This window comes from Erpetoichthys calabaricus, chromosome 8 (genome assembly GCF_900747795.2).
Source record: "Erpetoichthys calabaricus chromosome 8, fErpCal1.3, whole genome shotgun sequence".
NCBI classification, from domain to species: Eukaryota; Metazoa; Chordata; class Cladistia; order Polypteriformes; family Polypteridae; genus Erpetoichthys; species Erpetoichthys calabaricus.
The window spans coordinates 61,567,825-61,585,107 of NC_041401.2; the positions used below are offsets into that span (position 1 = coordinate 61,567,825).

The window sequence follows — 17,283 nt, forward strand, 5'->3', positions numbered from 1 at the left end:
GTTGGATTAGCTCGTTAAGCCTTGAACTTCATTGACAGGTGTGTATAATTATGAGAAAGGGTATTTAAGGTGGTCAATTGCAAGTTGTGCTTCCCTTTAACTCTCTTCTGAAGAGTGACAGCATGGGATCCTCAAAGAAATTCTCAAAAGATCTGAAATCAAAGATTGTTCAGTATCATGGTTTAGGGGAAGGCTACATAAAGCTCTCTCAGAGAGCTTTCAACACACATGCAACTGTCAGTTTCAACTGTAAGGAATGTAATCAGGAAATGGAAGGCCACAGGCACAGTTGCTGTTAAACTCAGGTCTGGCAGGCCAAGAAAAATACAGGAGCGGCATATGTGCCGGATTGTGAGAATGGTTACAGACAACCCACAAGTCACCTCCAAAGACCTGCAAGAACATCTTGCTGCAGATAGTGTATCTGTACATCGTTCTGAAATTCAGCGCAATTTGCACAAAGAACATCTGTATGGCAGGGTGATGAGAAAGAAGCCCTTTCTGCACTCACGCCACAAACAGAGTCGCTTGTTGTATGCAAATGCTCATTTAGACAAGCCAGATTAATTTTGGAACAAAGTACTTTGGACTGATGAGAGAAAAATTGAGTTATTTGGTCATAACAAAAAGTGCTTCGCATGGCAGAAGAACAACACTGCATTCCAAGAAAAACACCTGCTACCTACTGTCAAATTTGGTGGAGGTTCCATCATGTTGTGGGGCTAGTTCAGGGACTGGGTCCCTTGTTAAAGTCGAGGGTCGGATGAATTAAACCCAATATCAACAAATTCTTCAGGATAATGTTCAAGCATCAGTCACAAAGTTGAAGTTACGCAGGGATTGGATATTCCACCAAGACAATGACCCAAAACAGTTTGAAATCTTCAAAGGCATTCATGCAGAGGGAGAAGTACAATGTTCTGGAATGGCCGTCATAGTCCCCTGACTTGAATATCATCGAAAATCTATGGGATGATTTGAAGCCGGCTGTCCAGGCTCGGCAGCCATCAAATTTAACTGAACTGGAAAGACTTTGTATGGAAGAATGGTCAAACATACCTCCATCCAGAATCCAGACACTCATCAAAGGATATAGGAGGCATCTAGAGGCTATTATATTTGCAAAAGGAGGCTCAACTAAGTATTGATGTCATATTTCTGTTGGGGTGCCCACATTTATGCACCTGTATGATTTTGTTATGATGTATATTGCATATTTTCTGCTAATCCAATAAACTTAAAGTCACTGCTGAAATACTACTGTTACCATAAGGCATGTCATATATTAAAATGAAGTTGCTACTTTGAAAGCTCAGCCAATTATAACCAAAAATCCAAAGAATTAAGAGGAGTTCCCAGACTTTTTCATATGACTGCATACGTATCTGCTTCAAAAATTCACATAGCGATTAAGTATGAGTTTGAAACTCCTCCTTCTAAGACAGATTCTGTGTGTATATTACAGTTGCAAAGTAAATTTTATTAACTACAGTTTTTTCCTCCCACATCATCAATGATGTGTGTGTTAGTTGACTGGCAAATCTAAACTGACATCACGTTACTGTATGTTTGAGTGTGTAAGTGTGTGATGGGCCTGCTGTCCTGTTTAGGGTTAGTTACTGCTTTGTAGTCAGTGTTGCTTGGATAGGCTTTGGCCCCCCTAACACCCCTAAACTGGATTAAGCACGAATGAAAAGGATGTATTAGCTCATGTTGCAATACCCCTTTTAAAATGGGTATCAATTCAACAGAAATTATTTGCTCACTGCCTTATATGTGGCAGTACATTAGTCCATATTATGTTGTCTGAAACTGAAAGTCGAATTTTCCTTGGCTCATTATGTAGATGGTCAAAGATTAACTAATATGTAGTAAAGTTTGTGTATTAAAAATCTCCAGTATTTGTGGTTTATGGTTAATGTTTCTTTCTTCAAAACAAAATCAAAATGGATGCAGGAAACAGTAAAACCAATTAATGTGCTTTTATTGAATTTCTAACGCTACAGAATAGATCTTTGGGGATTTATTTTTGAATAGTCAACATGCATCAGGACCAGTCTTCTTCATACAGTGCAGTCAAGAGATGGGCTGGAGATTTTCACTGTGGATAGTCTCAGCCAGTGCCAGCAATATCATGTGCACAATTTTAATGATTCTGAGAGTGCAGTCCATACCATACTGCTTACTTACCTCAAAGGTCACATATAACAAAAAGGAAAGCTGTCAAATCATCCCTACAACAATGTCTCCATTAACACTGCATAAGCTGCAAAGGCTACTCTGAAAAATTGTGGATTCAAAGAGAGGATACATCCACCATCTGACCTCATGTGACTAGTACCTGTTCCCCAATCTGAAGGGCTACCTATGTGGGGTGCACCATGCCAATGATGAAGATGTCAAGCCAGCCACAGAAAAGTAATTGCATAAGCAAGACAAAACATTTAATTTTTGAGGTTTTCAGAAAAGAACAAGAATGTTACAAGTATACTTGTGCTCGCTGGGATTATATTAAAAACTAGACATTAAGCCCGTTACAATAACGGGCGCTAGAATAGTAGTGCATAAACATTAGTAGGAACAGTCTATATTAAATGGCAAAGGACCGTCTATTTTCTGTTACAGTAACACTGGCTTGTATGTGGCTGTAATATGTGTCACTTTATTGTGTGCCTTTAATTTTCTCTCACAGTAATACATCTCTCCAGCAAGTATTTGAATCTGTGCTGGCGTGCAGCTGATTATTGTATGTATGGCGTTTCCCTAGCAACGGATTTTATGTGCGCGAAAATAATTCTACTTTTAAAAGTCATCCTATTGTAATATCATGAACATTCGTATATTTAGGAAAATACTTTACACTTTACCGGGCCAAGTTTGTTAATCGCAAATCTGACCTCTTCCGAGTGAACAACAAACACTAATCCCACACCTCTTGGGGAAGCTGGTCTCCGGGTCTCAGTACCCAATTGGATTTTTCGTGCGTTATGTTTTAGGTCTTACCTCATTTACCGAAATCCGATTGGATCGGCTGCACAATATTTTATAGGTCCCGCCCTCTCTGTCTTGTGTGACGCGTCAGGCGGCCTTTGAAGCATCACACCGTGCCCCGCGCATGCGCACTTTACCAGAAGACACACACACGGACACATGGACGCATAAAGGGATTTTATTAAAGAGGATACTTGTTTGGTTTTACTGGCATTTCTAATATTGGTTCAGGCTCAAAGCCTTTTGATATCCAAATTTATGTTTCAGCATCCCTTTACTGTAAACCTGTTATAAATGAGTACCTGGGCTGAAAACCTGGGGAAAAAATTAAACACTAGACTTAAAATTGGTTATTTTTGCTCCACATGATATCAGCCTACTATTTGTACTCTACAAGCAGATGAGACTTCAATTTTAGTGCAAGTGCAACATTTCTTATTTAGAAAAATGGTTGCTTTCAATACTTTATTCTGTGATGAAACACTCTTAGTTTGTGTTCAAAAGGACACAAGCTGGTTCAGCTTCTATTTCTGAAAACCTGTAGCTGCAGCAAGATGTTACTTAAAAACACAAGAAATTATATCACTCCAGGTCACCTAAAATGAACCTGGACATGATTGAGTATTCTTTTCTTTGTATTAAAAAATCATCTTGAAGACCAATATTTACATTTACAATGGACTGCAGTACATTAGTCTGTGGGAGACGAGCATCTGTTTGAGCAAGGTTCTACTACATCAATAAGAATTAAGTTTAAACCAAATAAAGTCACACAAGCTTCCAACACTTAATACATTATCATCAATTCTGCGCTGAAAAATATTAAAATGCATTTTAATATATAATTAATACAAATGTATTTGTTCCGGAAGATGAATAATGGACACAACAATACCTACCACACTTTTTAGATGACTTTGGGCCAAATTTTTTGGCAGCCTCCTCTCCTTTATTAATTGTATGGACTCTGAACCCCGTACCCTGGGACAGTTTTACCATCTCCCGGTGGGTCTGTAAAATAAGAATTAAGAACTTCACATGTTCTTCTGTAAATAAAGGCATCTATGGAGGAATTGTGCTTGGTGGATGGATAAAAAAAACAGATAAGCAAAGTAGGCAGAGAGAATGTCAGATGTAAATAAATAACTATTTAAGGTGAGAAGACCTCTGTATCTACCTGGAAACATTCAACAAGAAAATCTATAGCATCTCATATCAAAGGGCATGTTTGGTATTTATTAAGACAGTTATTTTTTCATATTCATGGCAAATATTAATTGCCATGTGATCTTACGTCAAGCATTTCTTATAAAATAAAAAAAAATACTGTACCTGTTTTTACAGTTTAAAATAGGGCCTTTCTTAACACTTATACATGCTTCACTCAAAACATAAAAAATTCCCAAGGCAATACTTGGATTATAAAAATATTGCTTTGAATCGAAAAATACCAAACCTCATGCCTTACTTAGGTCATAAAAAGCATGTTCCAGGGTAGCATTTAGTAAAATTGAACTCAGGGCACAACAACAGTTATACAATATTTTATCTTAATATGTATGATATACTGATCATATTACACTTACTTCAAAAACTCCCATGCAAATTTTATCTTATTCAACTAATCATATCTATCTATCTATCTATCTACCTGACTTGCCAGCTCTCTTGTTGGAGCAATGATTAGGGCACGGAATCCTTTATTCATAGGTTGTTTTAAGTGAGCAAGGATAGGCAGGCAGAAAGCCGCTGTTTTCCCAGATCCAGTAGGAGCACATGCAAGAACTTCACGATTCTGCAAAAAAGAGAAAACCCAACAAAATTATACATGTATATGGAATACATGAAGAAAGCTGTTTGACATCTGCGTGATATTGTTGAGGTTTCACGGACTTGAAAAAATATATACATTGCTGCTGCCACCTGGTGCCTACATTCAGTTTCAGGAGCCCATTTCAGTTGTTTCTGTTTTTCTTATTTCTGAATCTATTAAAGTTTATATTAAAACAAGAGGACTGCTATGAAAATGACATTTTATAATAAAAAAATGTGATTATATCAGCCAGGCAACTTTCTGTTTCTATATAAATTGCATATTAACCATTCATCAAAGAAAAAGTGATAAGGGCACAAAAAGGCTTATAAAAAAAAATTCCCAGTAACTACACATTTCTTTTTTAGTCTAAAAGCAAAAATACTGGAAGGCAAACATAGCTCTCTGTCAAGATCATGGTTTTATTTATTTATGTATTGATTCATGTATTACTGTTTTGTATAAAGTACAAATGTATTTCAGACAAATACAGCACTGTTGACTAGAAACTTCTGACAGTGCAGACTGAAATATGAAACACCAAGGATGCAAATACATATGTTACTGCATATTTACTATTTTTGAAGGACGTATTAAAGTTTAAATAAGAGCTGAGCATCACAATTCACCAGAGCTGGTCCATGCATTCATCTTTGCCTGTGGAAAACAGTGCTATTACACCAACCTAGGAAATTCCTAGCAATAGTCTTGTCATAGATCTACCAGATTGGCTAGTTGCTTTGACTAGTACACTGTGCACTGTAAAGGTCAATGTGAAAAGTGCTATGCAAAATAAAGTCAGATTTTGTTTTTAATTTCAGTATATTTGAAATTTGTAAATGGTAACCTGGACTGTTTGGTAATTAAAATTTAAATATAGCCTTAGAAACAAACACAAATGTAGTGCACTGGCACAGAGCAAAACTTTCAACAAAATTTGTTAAAACTGAAAAATAATGAACATACTGTAATATGTTACCAAATCACTGCATAGCCATCAATCACAGTTGCACGTAGCTTTCTAGTTTAATTTCTTTTTGCAATAGCATAGGGTCATTACTGCCATGTCTGCCAAGTTTACTTTTTGCCACAGACAGGCATTAAAATGATGTTTACTTAATAATGTAGCCTCTTGAAAATCCAAGGCAGCCTAGTGTTCAGAAAATACAAGCTGAAAGAAAGAAGTAAATGCAGTGCTATTTTTAATGGCAAAATTTCAACAAAGAGTGCAATATTACTTACATGAAGCATGACAGGGATAGCCTGCATCTGAATAGGTGTAGGTGTGTGGAAACCTGCCTCATGAATATTCTTCATTATCTTTGGACTGATCTGGTATTCCTTCTGCAACAGTTCAAAAGTGGCTATAGGATCTGGAAGGTCTGACCCATGAATGTGGATTTTGTGCTCACGCCTCAAGCTATTTATCTAGGAAAGAAAAAAAAAATAAAGTATGAGGAAATAAACTTCAGACATGTTAATGAAATTAATAATGCATAATAATTTTTACTACAATTTATGTTTAAAAGCTGTCATGCCAGTCATATGTGCAAATGTTTGCTTCTAAGTTCTTCATGGATTCCTTACAAAGAAAAGCCAGTAAAAGAGAAACAATCCATGGTACCACATGTCACAAAACAAACTTAAACACATATCTCAGCTTAGACATTAAACATACAATTAGGTATTTTTATGCAATCGTTTTGTTCACTCCACTGAATTAAAGCTGAAAGTCTGCACTTCAACTGCATCCGAGTTGTTTCATTTAAAATTCATTGTGGTAATGTACAGAACCAAAATTAGAAAAAAGTCTCTGTCCAAATATTTATGGACCTAACTGTAAGCCATAAAGCATTTCCATACAGCTGTCTTTTGTGCATGTGCTGCTAAAATAAAAGTTCTTATAATGCCCTTGAATGGTCTCAATAGTAGAAATTCTTCAGGTTTTTGAACTATTCTTGCACTACTTGGTGAAAGTGTTGTCATTTGATGGTTCTGTAAACATAAGTTAAGTTTCGTATTGTTGTGTCCAAAAATGTGTTTTTGGGAAATACTGATAAACACAAACAAATTAGCCAACAGCCACTGGGTATTTTGTTTTCTGTCAATACAATATGTTTTCTTGGTTACACTGTTAATCAGCTAAAGATGTTACTGTGATATTTGAAAGTAATGTAATGCATGTGTCATTTTAAATATAGCCTCATTAATCGTTGTTCTGGAAGTATTTCATAAAAGCTTACCATTATTCCAGTACTCTACATGTAACACTGTTAAGCCTAAAACTACTATAAAAACATAACACAAAAAAAGCAAATATTCAATAAAGATTTAGCAATAATGCCTGTTTATTATTTGCACTGTGTTATTTAGTACTACAGTATAAAAAAATAAGGCAATTATGCATTACAGGAATTCCTTCAGCAGTTTCTCACGAAAGAATAAACTGACCAATTTTACTTTACTTCGAGAAAACACCCTAAATAATGTTAAAAATGTACTTGGGTAAACCACCAACTCCACATTTTAACTGGACTTAAGGTTTCACCTTTATCTTGCTGAAGTTATTTGTACTCATGCTACCTATCATCATGTTGTTAGAAAACAGTGTTAACAGTTCATTAAAATCATGTGCAAAGTCACTGAAGCATGGACTACAAAAAAATAAAAATAAAACAAAACAGCTTGCTGCCCAAACAGCAAGGCAAGAAAAAGTAAACAAACTGGTTTTAGTCATACAATGAGCACACTGTCCAGACAAGGCAAACTGGTTTTTGTTTTGGGTAATATGAGACACTGCAAAATATGTTTTATGCATTTATTAATTGTAAAATTTTACAAATAAGTAGTACCCAAATCTGTATGACGTATACTGCATCATTAATGCCAATTCATACTTTCAGTAAACATAAATTCCTTTTTTGTGCATGGAGACAAAATGCTGTCAGCCCAGATATCTGCACTCCTCCAACTATTGCAAATAACAGACACATCACATACCTGTTGACTCATGAAACATGCATGTGCAAATTGTATGACAAAAACAGACTTGAAAACATGCTGTACAAGAACAGAACCAATGCCACTAAAGTAGGCAGACAGAGAAACACAAGGGAATATTAAGGAACTCAACACCATATTAGCCTTGGTCATGCAATTTACCTCTTCTTGGTGCAAATGTTTCAACTTCTTCCAAGAAGATTTGTTTTTCTTTTTGCTTTCTGCATCACTGCTCTTTTCTTTTTGTGATGACGTCCACATTATTCCATCATTTTCAAGAGATGCTATGGTTTCAGAGATACCTTCTACTGAAGGAAAGAGGAAAAAAAAAGAAAGAAAAAGATATAAGCCTGTTCCAAAAGCTTTTTATCTGTCCTCAATGATTCAAGATGTTGGTTTTCAAGATTCAAACCTTAACCTACATTATACCAGAAATCCTTGCCAATCACTAAGTGTGCTTAACAGTAACAAATTCAGCAGAAGAAACTCTGAATAATATTATATTTGGTCATTTAGGTTTTTATTTTTGTTATGAAAAGTATAGAGGAAGAATGGAGCGTGAGATCGACAGGCGGATCAGTGCGGCGTCCGCAGTGATGCGGGCTCTGCATCGGTCTGTCGTGGTGAAAAAGGAGCTGAGCCGTAAGGCAAAGCTCTCAATTTACCAGTCGATCTATGTTCCTACCCTCACCTATGGTCATGAGCTATGGGTAGTGACCGAAAGAACAAGATCGCGAATACAAGCGGCTGAAATGAGTTTCCTCCGCAGGGTGTCTGGGCTCTCCCTTAAAGATAGGGTGAGAAGCTCAGTCATCCGGGAGGGGCTCAGAGTAGAGCCGCTGCTCCTCCGCATCGAGAGGAGTCAGATGAGGTGGCTCGGGCATCTGATCAGGATGCCTCTTGGACGCCTCCCTGGTGAGGTGTTCCGGGCACGTCCAACCGGGAGGAGGCCCCGAGGAAGACCCAGGACACGCTGGAGGGACTATGTCTCCCGGCTGGCCTGGGAACGCCTCGGAATTCTCCCGGAAGAGCTAGAAGAAGTGGCCGGGGAGAGGGAAGTCTGGGTATCTCTGCTCAAGCTGCTGCCCCCGCGACCCGACTTCGGATAAGCGGAAGAGGATGGATGGATGAAAAGTATAATACTACAAAAACAATAATACAGTATGCATTATGGTGGCACAGTGATAGCGCTGCTGCCTCGCAGTAAGGAGGCCTGGGTTCGCTTCTTGGGTCCTCCCTGCGTGGAGTTTGAATGTTCTCCCCATGTCTGTGTGAGTTTCCTCCCACTGTCCAAAGACATGCAGGTTAGTTGCATTGGCGATCCTAAATTGACCCTAGTGTGTACTTGGTGTGTGGGTGTGTGTGCCCTGCGGTGGGCTGGCGCCCTGCCTGTGGTTTGTTCCTGCCTTGCGCCCTGTGTTGGCTGGGATTGGCTCCAGCAGACCCCCATGACCCTGTGTTAGGATATAGCAGGTTGGATAATGGATGGATGGATGGAGTATGCATTATATACACTGTGGTCCAGTATAAATGTGAATTCTGTCTTTGCAACATATTGCAATTAAATCAACAAAATCATGAATACGTCTTCTTATATTGGGGGAAAAATACATTAAGAATCACCACCACCCTGTCTCATATATTTAATATTAATCTTTCTAGTGCCTTTTCTGATTTTCACTCAATATTACAAACATTTCTGTCAGTTCTAGTTGCAATTTTGCTCAGCTATCAACCCTGCACCAGAACAGGAGTAGAATAATAATATGTTGAAACATCAAACCTTGAAAAGTATCTTGAGAGCATGGTTTCTCTTCTTGTATTCTCCTCCTCTTCTTCACAATTGGCTGTTCATCAGATACCAAAGGTTCTTTGGTTGGGCTGTCTGTCTGTTGATTTTTGGTAGTCCCACCATCTTTTTTTGCACCAAAAAAGTTAATCCTGGATAGGTTAAATGATAAGCTGCTTTCCTTAGATTTGATCACCTATAAAAAGAGAAAATAGAAGAGAGACAATGATTTGATTTTGTTTTTCCTCAGTATATTTGCTGGGCTTTTGGACAGGCAGCTGTGCTTACACTAAAGAAACATCACAGTCATGTCTCATTCTCTTACTGACATACAACATCTTTCCCTTTTTTATTAGTAATTTGGTAAACTTGGTTAACTTACACAATAAATTAAATTAAACACATACTTTATAGACTTATTAACTGTAAAATAAACAATAACTAAATGTGTTATTGGCATAAATGTGAACATTTGCTCCTCAAAAACATTTAAAATAATAAATACAATGGAAATACAATGACTGACAATGGAAGATTGCAAATTTCTGATGTCAAGTCTATAGGCTGAAAGGACATCCCTGCATTGTCAACTTTTCTGTATATTCAGTGTGCGCCTCTACTATTGCAGCTTTTACCCGTGGTGAAAAAGAATCAGTTATTATTTTGACTTTGATTAATCATATGTATGGAGTCCCAAACAGTGGTTTCAGCTATTACGGTGATACCTTGACTTACGAGTGTCCCAACTAACGAGTTTTTTGAGATACGAGCAGTCTCTTGGCTGATTTTTTGCTTTGAGTTGAGAGCTAAAATTTGGGTTACGAGCCAGCTTCAGATACCCCAGCCCACCGCTAGCACGTGCAGCTCGCCACAGTGAACGCCCCAACATCCCGTGACTCACTTGTTCACTTTAAGCAGTTAGCTCACAGTGGAAGCTTTAGTGTTGTGCTCGCAGTTATTCTGCAAAACTTCGTTTTTCCAACTATGGGTCCGAAGAAAGTGAGTGCGAAGGACAGTGCAGAGAAGAAGCAGCGGATGATGTGCATTGAATTAAAGAAAGAAATTATAGAAAAACATGAGCAAAGTGTGCGTGTAGTCGATTTGGCGAAGCAGTACAAGCATAGCACTTCTACAATCTGCACCATACTGAAGCAGAAGGAGTCGATAAAGGCTATAACGCCAGCCAAGGGCGTTAAAATCATTTCTAAACAGCGGACATCTATCCATGAAAATATGGATAAGCTGCTGATTGTGTGGTTGACGAAGAAGCAGCTCGCAGGAGATACCGTGACGGAGGCTATAATCTGCAAGAAGGCACGAGCGATTTACACGGATTTGCAGCAGCAGACCCCAGGCACTTCAACAGACGAGGCATCGGGCAAGCCATTTAAAGCCAGTCGGGGCTGGTTTGAGAATTTTAAAAAGAGGACCAGCATTCACTCCGTTGTCAGGCATGGTGAGGCAACGAGCGCGGATATAAAGGCAGCTGAGGATTACCTCAAAACTTATGCAGGAATTATAGCAGTCGAAGGATAAATCCCCCAGCAAGTCTTCAACTGTGATGAGACAGGACTCTTCTACAAGAAGATGCCAAGTAGGACTTATATAACAGCAGAGGAGAAGAGGATGACAGGCCACAAACCCATGAAGGATAGGCTAACCCTCACACTGTGCGCCAATGCAAGCGGTGACTGCAAGATTAAGCCGCTGCTCGTTTATCATTTGGAAAACCCCAGGGCCTTTAAGTCACAAAAGATGAAAGAAAAACTGCAGGTTATGTGGAGGGCAAACCCGAGGGCGTGGGTCACCAGGCAGTTCTTTGTGGAGTGGGTGAATTTGGTCTTTGGTCCTGACGTTAAAAAATATCTCCAGGAAAATAACCTACCCTAAGCCTAAGCCTTTCTCGTCCTGGACAATGCGCCTGCTCACCCACCTAACCTTGAAGATGACATCCTCGAAGAGTTCAGGTTTATAAAAGATTCTCTACCTTCCACCCAACACCACCCCTATCCTGCAGCCCATGGACCAGCAGGTGATTTCTAATTTTAAAAAGCTCTTCACCAAGCACCTGTTCCGCTGCTGCTTTGAGGTGACAGAGAGCACAAACCTCACCCTTCGAGAGTTCTGGAAAGACCACTATAACATTGTGATATGCCTCAGAATTATCGATTTGGCCTGGCAGGGTGTTACAAAGAGGACATTGACCTCTGCGTGGAAGAAGCTGTGGCCTGAGGTTGTGTCTGAAATGGAATTTGAAAGACTTAAATCCGAAGCAGCAGTGGTGGAGGAGATTGTATCCTTCGGCAAGACCATGGGCCTGGACATGGTTGAAGGTGACATCAATGAGCTCATCGAGGAGCACTCTGAGGAACTGACAACAGAGGAGCTAAAGGAGCTACAGAAAAGCAGCACACAGAGGTTTTGCAGGAAATAAGTGACACGGAGGAAGTTCTCTCTACAAGTGAGATAAAGGAAATGTTGGGAATGTGGGAGAAACTTTCAGACTTTATTCAAAAGAAACACCCAGAAAAAGTTTCAACTGGGTACGCGACTGCACTATTTAATGAAACTTGCATGATGCATTTTAGAAACATTCTGAAAGAGAGGATGAAACAGACCTCATTGGACTGGTTTTTTCGAAAACCCCTGCAGCTGAAAGCGAGGAAGGTGCAGTGAAAAGGGCAAAAATCAGTGAATAACATACAGTTATTCAGTTCAGCCTTTCTCCACCACCTCAGTCAGCATCTTCAACTTGTCTGATCTCCAAGGTAAATGCTGCACATTATACTGTACTGTACTTAATAAAAACAGTTTATTGCAGTACATTCTATTGTATTGTGTTTTTATACAATATTCGTTATTTATAAGTACATTTTTCTTATTTAAAAACATGTAACAAAAAAATTGCAGTGTTTTTTGCGGGGTCCGGAATGGATTAATGGCATTTCAATTCATTCAATGGGGAAAATTGATTTGAGATAAGAGAATTTTGACTTACGAGCTTGGTCACGGAACGAATTAAACTCGTATCTTAAGGTATCACTGTACTTCACAGGTCCAGAGCCCTGGGTTCAAACTCTGGCGTGTATGAACTTCACATCTTGTCTCCATGTCAAGAGGATTTCTCTCATATTCTAAAGATGTACAGTACTTGTTATATTACATAGTGATTTCAAACTGGGTGTGTGTCAAGAGTCCTCAGCACTCTGCCCAGAGTTGGATCATTCATTGCACCCTATGCTACCAGTTGCTCCATGAATCTGAACTGGATAAGCCAGTAAAAAAAAAAAAAAAATGGATGGACAGCTAAATATTTGCAGGAAGCACATTAAGCAAAGATCTTATGTAAAGGAGGCTAGTGTTATTTAATTTTTACTAATGTTCATATATTTAAATCTGTTGTCTCTTTTAGATTTCTGCACTGATCTTCTGCAAATACAATGTATGATTCCATACTGATTTTCTGTCTTTCCCATCCCTCGAAGTTAAGCGACAGGAACTGCACATGCTGCTAGCATGTAAGAAAAAGAGCTAGAGCTCTCTTTCAGGTATATTTCTTTCAACTGTACAATCACTGTGAAAGATAATGGATAAGATTTAATTGCTTGAAGCATTAGAACAAATTATTCACTTATTACCTTTTTGTTTCTATTGTGAATAGGCTGAAAGATTCCATCTATGATGAGGCTATTACTTTTCCTATATTGCAGAGTTGATTGGTATAATAAAAATGTACTGGGGTGGAATGTGCCTCTATGTTACCAACCTATTGAGCACCAATGTCACAATGTTGTTACCAACCTACTCTCCCAATCTGACACATCTGAGGATTAACAGCAAACTGTTTAGTCTTCCATCTTTATCAGTTATTTTCATCAGGGTTTTTGGTCCCCCTCAAGCACATGCTATAATTGAAATTCAGTTTCCACAATTAAGAATAAATACCCAGACTCAACAGTTATCTTGACTGACTTCAGCCATTCCACGCTTGTTTCTAGATTCACCAGATTTTAGCAGCCAAGAATATGTTCTTCTAGAGCAGGGGTGGGCAGATTCAGTCCTGGAGGGCCGCAGTGGCTGCAGGTTTTTGTTCCAACCCAGTTGCTCAATTAAAAAACAATCCTTGTCAATTATTTAATTGCATGGCTTGCTAGTGCTTTAACTCTGCCATGTCAGGTCATTCTCATATCCTAGATTTTGTTTCCTTTCTAAGGATATCATCCAAATGATTTGAAGTCTAAAATAAATGAGTAATTCTCAGTTCTTCACTTTTTTCTCTTCACCTTCCTTCCAAGTATTTAATTAAACCCAATAGTGCGTGATAAATACACACAGGTGTAAATGGAAACAAGCTAAATGGAGAAATGCTGGTTTATTTTGTCATTTGCATCTTATTGCTAATAAGGAGCAATTAAAAACCAAGACTACAGCTATTTAAGACTAAAATAAGTAATAAGGGTTCAACATCTTAACGAGCTAGAAAACTAAAGTGAAGCAGAAGTGTTACTTAAGCAATAAGGGCTTCTTATTAAGCAATTGGGTTGGAACAAAAACCTGCAGCCACTGCGGCCCTCCAGGACTGAATCTGCCCACCCCTGTTCTAGAGCAGGGGTACTCAATCACAGTCCTCGAGGGCCGCAGTGGCTGCTGGTTTTTGCTCCAACCCAATTGCTTAATAAGAAACACTTATTGCTCAAGTAACACTTCTGATTCACTTTAGTTGTCTCACTCATTAATATTTTGAACCTTTATTGCTTATTTTAGGTTTAAACAGCTGTACTCTTGGTTTTTAATTGCTCCTAATTAGCAGTAACATGCAAATGACAAAAGAGACCAGCATTTCTCCATTTAGCTTGTTTCCATTTACACCTGTGTGTATTTATCATGCACTATTGGGTTTAACTACATACTTGGAAGGAAACTGAAGAGAGTAAAGTGAAGGACTGAGAATTATTCATCCATTTTAGCCTTCAGATCATTTGGATGATATCCTTAGAAAGGGGAAGAAAATCTAGGATATGAGAATTTCCTGACATGGCAGAGTTAAGGCACTAACATGCCATGAAATCAAATTATTGGCAAGAATTGCTTTCTAATTAAGCAACCGGGTTAGAACAAAAACCTGCAGCCACTATGGCCCTCCAGGACTGTGATTGAGGACCCCTGTTCTAGAGAGAGAAATCTGGCCCATTACTACAGTGCCATCTTTGATGCTTACCATGTTATTCTATGAACCCCTTATGCCACCTTAAGCTGCAACATAAAATGTATTATCCCTTTCTTGTCATTTTTTTTTCCTATGGCAGTCACGATGGTAAATTTCTAACACCTCTGTATTACCAGGGGTGCAGGCAGAGTCCAGCCTGATTTATGTCTACTTTTAAAGACTTACTAAGTATAGGACATGAGTGCAATTATATGCACTATCATACTGATTAATACATTTATTGTATTTTTGTGCACCTTGATATTACTTACTACCATTGTATATAATGTGTTTCCATAATGTATTGTAACTTGTACTTCAGTTACATTTGTGGTGTAAAGTTTACATACACTCAAATTACAGACATGTATGTCAGGGTAGTATTGAACTTTCAATAATTTCTACATTTTTTTTGCGGCAGAAGAGCGTACATGTTTATTCAAAATTTAAAAAACAGAAATTTAGTGCACAAGTTTAAATTTATTGCGAGTTTTCTACAGTTATCACAGGGTTCAAATTATACATACATGAACCTAGATAATTAATTAAGTGGTGTGTGATAACTGCTTGTTAATGATTGGCTACAGCTCATAAACTTCTCTGCATTGCCATAAAAGGGTTTGAAAGCACTCATTGGACTGAAAAACACACATTAGAATGGGAAAGTCCAAGAAGATCAGTGTAGACGTGAGAAAGAGGATTGTATATTTACACAAGTCACAAATGTCTCTTGGAACCATTTCTAAGCACCTTCAGACGTCAAGATGTTCAGTTCAAATAACTGTTCATAAATAAGTACATGTTACTAGGAGCTGTAAGCCACTTTGCCAAGGTCTGGAAAAAGACCCAACTGTTTCCTTCAACCAAGAGAAAAATTGGTCTGGATGGTTAAATACAATCCAAGAACCACCAAGAAACAGGTCTGCCATGAACTCAAAGCTGCCATAACATCAGTGCAACAATCCACAGTCAAGCAAAGTTTACCTTGCCATGGGCCAAGAGAGTGCCATCCAAGAAAGAGGCCCCTGCTCCAAAATTGACACCATCAAGCTCATCTAAAGATTGTGGCTGATCACATGGACAAAGAAAGAGCCTTCAGGAGGAAAGTTTTATGGTCAGATAAGACAAAGATTGAGTTGCCTGATCACAATATCAGATATGTTTGTTGGAGAAAAGGTTAAGAATTTAACCAAGAACACTTCCAACTATTAAAGCTAGGGCAGTTTTGAAGCCATTGCAACAGGTGCACTACACAAAGTGGATGAAATAATGAAGGAGGAGCATAACCTCAAACTTAGCAGCTAGAAGGTTTGAAACTTGAACAGAAGTGGGTGTTCCAACAGGACAAGGACCCTAAACAAACATCAAAGCTGATTCTGGAATGCCTTCTCAAAGTCCTAACCTCAACACTACTGAAAATATGTGGACTATGTTTAAAAGTCAGGTCTGTGCCAGGAAACCAACAAATTTGAACCGTAACAATTCTGCCAAGAAGAGTAGTCAAATATCCAACATGAATTCTGCCAAATGCTTGTAACGGCTACCAGAAGTGACTGATCAAGGTGAAACATGCCAAAGGACATTTAATCAGCTACTGGGTGCTTGTTCTGTATATATTTGACCCTTTCTGTGTATTTTTACTCATTTAATGATTTCAGAAAACTCACAATAAATTAAAACTTGTGTGCCAAATTACAGTACTTTCTTTGTCTGAAGATGCATGTTGTACAATCATTTTGCCACAGACAAAAATAGTTGTAAGAAATAACTGAAAGCCTAGCACTATCCTGACACATATATCGCTCTTGCAGTAAATGTTAACTTTTCATTACAACTATATATTTGAATCTTGTCACACATGTGGCTTAAACACAATGACAAATTTATTGCAACCGTGTTGACTTACATTACAATTTATTCCACTTAAGTTTAGTTTGTCTGCATTTCCATGCACCGTATGTGTCTTTGTTGCTACAACTTAACTACGGCGCCCTCTCGGTTGCACTTATACACTTATGCCGCTTGGTATAACCACCACTGAGAAAGAAGCAAAGGACAGAGAGGCTTATTTGTTTACCAGTACTCGGTATATATCTCGCACGTGCTTGTCTCAAAGATGCCAGGGGTTTTTTTTCCAATGCATGCTTCCGTACCACAAACGGTCATAACACGGACTGCATGGTCACAGATTTTTAAAGCTGTACTCACCTTGAATCGCTCGGCATCATTTCCAAACTTTTTAAAGTCGAACTTAGCACCTGCCCCTAGTTTTCGAAACAGATCATTGACATCCATCTTCACCGGAAGCAACACGACGCAGAGTGTGGGCAAAAGCAATCGCTGATGAAGCGTCCGACTCGTAAATAGGCACTCGATTAGTGCGCCTTGCAAAGCTACAGCAAAGCTGCGAGCATAGGCTCTGCAAGTGGTTGCTGCTCGTGTGGTGTACGCTTAGTGCTTCGTAATGCGGGGTAATAGGAGAAA

At 38.6% G+C, this 17,283-nt stretch overlaps 1 protein-coding gene across 4 annotated transcripts in view; it reads right to left on the minus strand.

Moving 5' to 3' along the window:
* The window catches only part of ddx52 (DEAD (Asp-Glu-Ala-Asp) box polypeptide 52), a 43,938-nt gene extending 26,798 nt beyond the window's left edge, over positions 1-17,140 (minus strand). For 2 of the 4 annotated variants that reach the window (XM_028806604.2, XM_051930405.1), the window contains exons 1-6: positions 17,008-17,140; positions 9,588-9,789; positions 7,967-8,112; positions 6,047-6,232; positions 4,643-4,786; positions 3,891-4,002 (exon numbers count right to left, since the gene is read on the minus strand). In XM_028806604.2, coding sequence (XP_028662437.1) covers positions 3,891-4,002; positions 4,643-4,786; positions 6,047-6,232; positions 7,967-8,112; positions 9,588-9,789; positions 17,008-17,094 — 877 coding nt within the window. In that variant the 5' untranslated portion in view covers positions 17,095-17,140. Of the gene's footprint in view, positions 1-3,890; positions 4,003-4,642; positions 4,787-6,046; positions 6,233-7,966; positions 8,113-9,587; positions 9,790-16,705; positions 16,837-17,007 lie in introns of all 4 variants that reach the window. The other 2 variants (XM_051930406.1, XM_051930404.1) reach the window with 2 other exon arrangements.
* Between the last annotated feature and the right edge of the window lie 143 nt (positions 17,141-17,283).